Source organism: Oncorhynchus mykiss, chromosome 30 (assembly GCF_013265735.2).
Source record: "Oncorhynchus mykiss isolate Arlee chromosome 30, USDA_OmykA_1.1, whole genome shotgun sequence".
Classification (NCBI taxonomy): domain Eukaryota; kingdom Metazoa; phylum Chordata; class Actinopteri; order Salmoniformes; family Salmonidae; genus Oncorhynchus; species Oncorhynchus mykiss.
The window spans coordinates 43,096,510-43,104,268 of NC_050570.1; the positions used below are offsets into that span (position 1 = coordinate 43,096,510).

Consider the following 7,759-nt stretch of genomic DNA (forward strand, 5'->3'; position numbering starts at 1 on the left):
CTGCCAGAAGTGCTTCTACAAAGTCATGACTCAGGGTTGTGAATACTTATGCAAATTAGATATTTATGTATTTAATTTTCAATAAATTAGCAAAAATGTCTAAAAATATGTTTTCACTTTGTCATTATGTGGTATTATTTTTTTGTAGATGGGTGAGAAACAAATATTTAATCAATTTTGAATTCAGGCTGTAACACAACAAAATGTTGAATAAGTCAAGGGTTATGAATACTTTCTGAAGACACTGTAGGATAGTACTGCTTTTATAGCCTAGAATAAGGCTTACCATGGCTACAGTATCTCGAATTGGGTTGGGGTGGTGCAAGCGTGTGCAGGTTGACTCATTATTTATTTTTTTAAACCATGACCAAGATACAAAGTTCAAGATACACAGTACTTTTCTGAAAATGCTGGGTAAACGCTGCCTCAGCTACTGCATGTGTATCTCCATAGACGCTATACTATAGGCCACCGTTTCCCAAACTCCGTCCTCGGGACTCTAAGGGCTGCACATTTTGGTTTTTGCCCTAACACAGCACAGCTGATTTCAAATGATCAAAGCTTGATGATTAATTGATTATTTGAATCAGCTATGTAGTTCTAGGGCAAATATCTAAATGGTGCAGCCTTTTGTCCAGATGGGATAGGGCAGTGTGCAGTGTGATGGCGATTGCGTCATTTGTGGACCTGTTGGGGCATATGCAAACTGAAGTGGGTCTAGGGGGGAGGTGATATGATCCTTGACTAGTCTCTCAAAGCACTTCATGATGACAGAAGTGAGTGCTACAAGGCGGTAGTCATTTAGTGCAGTTATCTTTGCCGCCTTGGGTACAGAAACAATGGTGGGGATGCATGTGGGGACAACAGACTGGGATAGGGAGCGATTGAATATATCCGTAAACACACCAGCCAGCTGGTCTGCGCATGCTCTGAGTAATTGACTCTGTCAGCCAGCAGACAGGGGTGAGGATAATCAACTACTGTATTGAACTGTTCTTTTCTTCCTGTTTCAAGGTTGTTGTTTTTTTCTAGTAATTTGGGTTATTCGCTGATTGAGTGTAAGGGTCAATGCAAGAGTTTTTATTTTCCTTTCTTTTGAGCACAAACTACAGAACAGATAGAGGAGAGTAAAGTCAACTACTCAGTGAGTAGTTGGATCATTTATGTTTTTACAAAGCACAACAGCATATCCTTTACTCTATCAGTAAAGGATTCTCTTGTGGAATTTCCCTCTCGTGACCAAGAGAGGTAAGTTTTGAAGTGTTGAGAAATCCTCCACTACCAGCCTACAGTAAATACGGACATTAGTCAATTATGAGTAAAGTCTTCCTAATTTAAGTCAAGTGAACAGGCAAAGCTGTCAAATTGCTATTGCATGCATATTTGGCTTTCTACCCATTTACTGGACTAACTCCCTCCCTACCTCCACCTCTTGCCCCAGGAAGGAGAGGTGATATTCTTTTTTTTTTTTTGAATTTTACCCCTTTTTCCTCCCCAATTTCGTAGTATCCAATTGTTGTAGTAGCTACTATCTTGTCTCATCGCTACAACTCCCGTACGGGCTCGGGAGAGACGAAGGTTGAAAGTCATGCGTCCTCCGATACACAACCAACCAAGCCGCTGCTTCTTTAACACAGCGCACATCCAACCCGGAAGCCAGCCGCACCAATGCGCCGGAGGAAACACCTGGCCACCTTGGCTAGCGTACACTGCGCCCAGCCCGCCACAGGAGTCACTGGTGCGCGATGAGACAAGGACACCCCTACCGACCAAGCCCTCCCTAACCCGGGCGACGCTAGGCCAATTGTGCGTCGCCCCACGGACCTCCCGGTCGCGGCCGGTTACGACAGAGCATGGGCGCGAACCCAGGGCTCTGATGGCACAGCGCCCTTAACCACTGCGCCACCCGGGAGGCCCTGAGAGGTGATATTTAACCATAGATGTGCTGGAGACAAAATGTCAAGTGATCAGCAGGAAGCCATGGAAGAAATGTGAAGTGAAGGATGTAGCTGACATACCAGTAAGAAGTATAGCATGTAGGGGTCTCATAGACTAGACGTAATATAGTTAACAAAAATCCGGGACACTCAAATTAGTATCACAAATGTTATCTGTCACATGCAACAAATACAACAGGTGTCGTAGACTTTAGGTGTAGACAATAACAAGGCTTTATACAAGGGGTACCGTTACCGAGTCAATGTGTGGGGTTACAGGTTAGTCAAAGTAATTGCGGTAATATGTACGAGACCAGTCAAAAGTTTGGACACACTTACTCATTCAAGGGTTTTTCTTTATCTTTACTATTGTCTACATTGTAGAATAATAGTGAAGACATCAAAACTATGAAATAACACATATGGAATCATGTAGTAACCAAAAAGATGTTAAACAAATCAACATTTATTTTATATTTTAGATCCTTCAAAGTAGCCACCCTTTGCCTTTGACAGCTTTTCACACTCTTGGCATTCTCTCAACCAGCTTCACCTGGAATGCTTTTCCAACTGTTTGAAGGAGTTCCCACATATGATTGGCTGCTTTTTCTTCACTCTGTGGTCCAACTCATCCCAAACCATCTCAATTGGGTTGAGGTTCGGTGATTGTGGAGGCCAGATCATCTGATGCAGCACTCCATCACTCTCCTTCTCGGTCAAATAGCCCTTACACAGCCTGGAGGTGTGTTGGGTCATTGTCCTGTTGAAAAACAAATGACAGTCACACTAAGCACAAACCAGATGGAATGACGTATCGCTGCAGAATGCTGTGGTAGCCATGCTGGTTAAGTGCGCCTTGAATTTGGAATAAATCACAGACAGTGTCACCAGCAAAGAACCCCCACACCATCACACCTCCTCCTCCATGCTTCACGGTGGGAACCACACATGCAGAGATAATCTGTTCACCTACTCCGCATCTCGAAGACACGGTGGTTAGAACCAAAAATCTCAGATTTGGACAGATTTCCTCCAGTCTAATGTCCGATGCTCATCTCTTCTCGTCTCTTCTCGTCATCACGTCTCTTCTTCTTATTGGTGTCCTTTAGTAGTGGTTTCTTTGCAGCAATTCAACCGTGAAGGGCTGATTTATGCAGTCTCCTCTGAACACTTGATGTTGAGGTGTGTCTGTTACTTGAACTCTGTGAAGCATTTATTTGGGGCTGCAATCTGATGTGCAGTTAACTTTAATGAAGTTATCCTCTGCAGCAGTGGTAACTCTGGGTCTTCCTTTCCTGTGGTGTTCTGAATGAGAGCCAGTTTCATCATAACGCTTGATGGTCTTTGCAACTGCACTTGAAGAAACGTTCAAAGTTCTTGACATTTTCCAAATTGACTGACCTTCAGGTCTTAAAGCAATGATGGACTGTCATTTCTCTTTGCTTATTTGAGCTGTTCTTGCCAAAATATGGACTTGGTCATTTACCAAATAGGGCTATATTCTGTATACCACTCCTACCTTGTCACAACACAACTGATTGGCTCAAACACATTAAGAAGGAAAGAAATTCCACCAATTAACTTTTAACAAGGCACACCTGTTAATTGAAATGCATTCCAGGTGACTACCTCATGAAGCTGGTTGAGAGATTGCCAAGAGTGTGAAAAGCTGTAATCAAGACAAAGGGTGGCTACTTGAAGAATCTCAAATATAAAATACATTTTGATTTGTTTAACACTTTTTTTGGTTACTACATGATTCCATATGTGTCATTTCATAGTTATGATGTCTTCACTATTATTCTACAATGTAGAAAATAGTAAAAATAAAGAAAAACCTTCAGTAGTTGTGTCCAAACTTTTGACTGGTACTGTACATCTAGGTAGGGGTAAAGTGACTATGCATAGATAATAAACAGCGAGTAGCAGCAGCGTAAAAAAAGTGTGGGAGGGGGGGCAATGCAAATAGTCCGGGTAGCCATTTGATTAGCTGTTGAGCAGTCTTATGGCTTGGGGGTAGAAGCTGTTAAGAAGCCTTTTGGATCTAGACTTGTAGAACTTTTTGAGGATATTTTCAGTCTCCTGGGGGGGAATAGGTGTTGTTGTGCCCTCTTCACGGCTGTGTTGGTGTGTTTGGACCATGATAGTATGTTGGTGATGTGGACACCAAGGAACTTGAAGCTCTCAACCTGCTCCACTACAGCCCCGTTGATGAGAATGGGGGCATGCTCACCCTCCTTTTCCTATAGCCCACGGTCATCTCCTTTGTCTTGATCATGTTGATGGAGAAGTTGTTGTCCTGGCACCACACTGCCAGGTCTCTGACCTCCCGTGTCATCGGCAAACGTAATAATGGTGCTGGAGTCGTGCTTACCCAAGCAGTAATTGGTGAACAGGGCTGTACAGGAGGGGACTAAACACGCACCCCTGATGAGCCCCCGTGTTGAGGATCATCGTGGCAGATGGGTTTTGTCATACCCTTACGACCTGGGGCCGGCCCATCGGGAAGACCAGGATCCAGTTGCAGAGGGAGGTGTTTAGTCCCAGGGTCAGCTTAGTGATGAGCTCTGAGGGCACTATGGTTTTGAACGCTGAGCTGTAGCCAACGAACAGCATTCTGACGTAGGTGTTCCTTTTGTCCAGGTGGGAAAGGACAGTGTGGAGTGCAATAGAGATTACATTATCTGTGGATCTGTTGGGGTGGTATGCGAATTGGAGAGGATCAAGGGTTTTTGGGATGATACTGTTGATGTGAGCCATGACCAAACTTTCAAAGCACTTCATGGCTACAGACGTGAGTGCTACGTGTCGGTAGTCATTTAGGTAGGTTACCTTTGTGTTCTTGGGCACAGGGACTATGATGTTCTGCTTGAAACATGTTGGTATTACAGACTCAGTCAGGTACAGGTTGAAAATGTCAGTGAAGACACTTGCCAGTTGTCAGCGCATGCTCGGAGTACACATCTTGGTAATCCGGTCTGGACCTTCGGCCTGTTTAAAGGTCTATAGAGAGCGTGATCACACAGTCGTCGGGAACAGCTGGTGCTCTCATGCATGCTTCAGTGTTTGCCTCGAAGCAAGTATATAAGTAATTTAGCTCATCTGGTATGCTCATGTCACTAGGCAGCTCACGGCTGGGCTTCCCTTTGTAGTCCATAATAGTTTGCAAGACCTGCCACATCCGACAAGCGTTGGAGCCAGTGTAGAGGATTCAATCTTAGTCCGGTATTGTCGCTTTGCCTGTTCTGATATGCAGATGTTATTTTCGGTCATAAGAGACAGTGGCAGAAACATTATATACAAAATAAGTTACAAACAACGTGAAAAAACACACAAAATAGCACAATTGGTTAGGAGCGTGTAAAACGGCAGCCATCTCCTCCGACCTATATGTTATGTTTGGTATGGTTAGACAGAGGTTACTTAAGGCTAAAACAAAAGGAGCGTGGTTGGTCGGGCAAACATCTAGCAACACAAAGGTTGCATGTTGGAGTCTCATCACGGACAACTTTAGCAACTACTTACTACTTTTTAGCTACTTAGCATGTTAGCTAACCCTTCCCCTAACCCTTAAACCTAACCTTGACTGTAACCTTGACCGTAACCTTAAGCCGAACCCTTAGCCTAGCTAACTTTAGACACCTAGCTAACGTTAGGCACCTAGCTAACGCTAGCCACAGCAAATGTAATTCGTAACCTATCATACAAAATGGATGATGGACATTCGCAAATTAAGAAATACCATACCAAATGTAACATATTTGAGTGTCCCGGATTTTTCATTTACTATGTTACGTCTACCCTAGAGTCCAGGTTGGCTTACAGGGTGTGGGGAGTATGATTTTGGAATGAAACTCTCTTACCACTAAACAGGTGTATGGGCAGTGTATGGCATCTATCTACTGTACGTTGGGAAAAGTGTGGAACTCCGCAGCAATAAAATGTACCATCCAGCAAGGTAGAGTCGGGCTAGTAGGGTTTCGTTCTTCCTGGTCAGGTCAATAGGTCAGGAAAAATATACCGTATGTACTGTAACCACAAAACCCCTTCAGCTGAATGACCTACTGGTGTATTGTTGCTTTAGTTTGATTAACCTGTAGTAATGACCTATAGTAGTGAGCCCATACCTTGTGTCCAGTGCCTGCCACGGTCATCATCGACACATGTCCAGACTGTCCAACAGTAGGGTGCCTGGATGACCCCATCATAGCGGAGACGGCCAATCTGTCCCTCCAGACATACAACAGAAAGAGTCGCCTTACCAACTACTACACTCTCCTCAACCTAACAGGAGCTAGCATGCAGGTCGGTGAGTTCATTCTATGTTGTATGGCAAATATGACAATTTTGCTATTGAAATAAAATGTTACTTTGCTATTGTCTTGGAGAGGAGTAGGAGGCACTTAACCAGCATGAGATGAGGTGCAACCAAAAATCATAAAAGCATTTTAAGGAAATAGATGTGACTCTTGCTCACAAAACTTGATGTTGTGACAACTATTTCAAGTTAAAATCACTTTGCTGTCATCTTCACAGTGGGTTGAGTGTCCGTCCTACTTTGTGGAGTTCACCATTCAAGAGACGGTCTCTGCTAAGGACAATCCTGACGTTGATCTGACCCAAAGTAAAATGATGGACTGTGAATTTTCAATGGAGTACTACACTACAGCTACACACTGTCTATCACATTCTGAAATAGGTAAAAAGGGAAAACCAACTGATGATTTGTATGTGACAAGCTGGCAACTATTCCGTGGAGGAAGGTAGCCTACTGTAGACCCACATCAGCATCACACCATTCTCAGTGATTTCACTATGTCATCATATCCTGTTTTTCTGTTTGACCAATAATATGCTGGGTTCTGTTCCCTAGCACAAGGGCTTGGCACAGGCTCTCACACCACTCTGGGTGATGGCATGTTTGAGATCAAACTTCCCATCGAGTTCAAGTGTGAAATCTTTGAACCAGAGGTTGGGAATTTCCACAACAGTGCCATCACTGCCATACCATGATGGAACCTAGAGAGACAGCACAGCAGTGCTGTCTATAGAGACAGCACAGCAGTAACCTCAGAAATTGGGCAGATGAGACCCCCACAATGCAGGAGTTTGTTCCAGTCCAGATCTGACTAAATTGTGATGTAAATTCAGGACCAAGACTGGGTCTAGGGGTAGGGGAAAGGAAGGGGTTGATCTCGGAGTGGGCATAATGTTCTGATTGTCCCATTTCATAAGCACTTAAAGTTATTATCATTTTTATGTCCATCTCTCAGGCTAGAGAAGAAGTGATGATGAGAACCATAAACATGCACACACACACTGCTTGCTGTGGGGTCGTGGTGGTCCTATCCCCCACCTCAAAGAGCCTCACCAGCAGCAAGCAACTGTCCAGGCAAGAGAAAAACCAACTTGGGACTGGACAGGTTTCAAATCTGATTGATAAACATCTTACGTTACTGCAATGACAGCTTATTAACATTTTTTATGAGATACAAAGCTATTTGGTAACGAGGGCACTATGACTCCAATACTTCCACTCTTTTGCCTTGGCTGGATGTTTCTTTTGCTATTTTGGATCACATATGTAAAGAATTCCACAACATTGTACTGTATGATAATATGAACTATGATGTGTGTGTATCAGAGCAATAAATTAATGGTTTACAATGAATATATTTTCAATGGTCATAATTTATTGTTCAACTGTATCCAATTCATATGGAGCCCTGGAGGTGACATTGACAAATGCTTTATACAATTAAACATGTTCTCATCTGACGTGAAGGGCAAAAGTGTGCGTTTCAAAACCCTGATTAATGTCA

General features: G+C 43.4%; 1 protein-coding gene across 1 annotated transcript; it reads left to right on the forward strand.

Moving 5' to 3' along the window:
• Window positions 1–1,936: 1,936 nt before the first annotated feature.
• Window positions 1,937–7,647, forward strand: LOC110521006 (fetuin-B-like; the record flags this gene model as incomplete). The annotated part of the gene is made up of 3 exons (XM_021598445.2): window positions 1,937–2,054; window positions 6,058–6,242; window positions 6,474–7,647. Coding segments are annotated over 3 exons (534 nt in total), but the record flags the coding sequence as incomplete, so codon positions are not given.
• Between the last annotated feature and the right edge of the window lie 112 nt (window positions 7,648–7,759).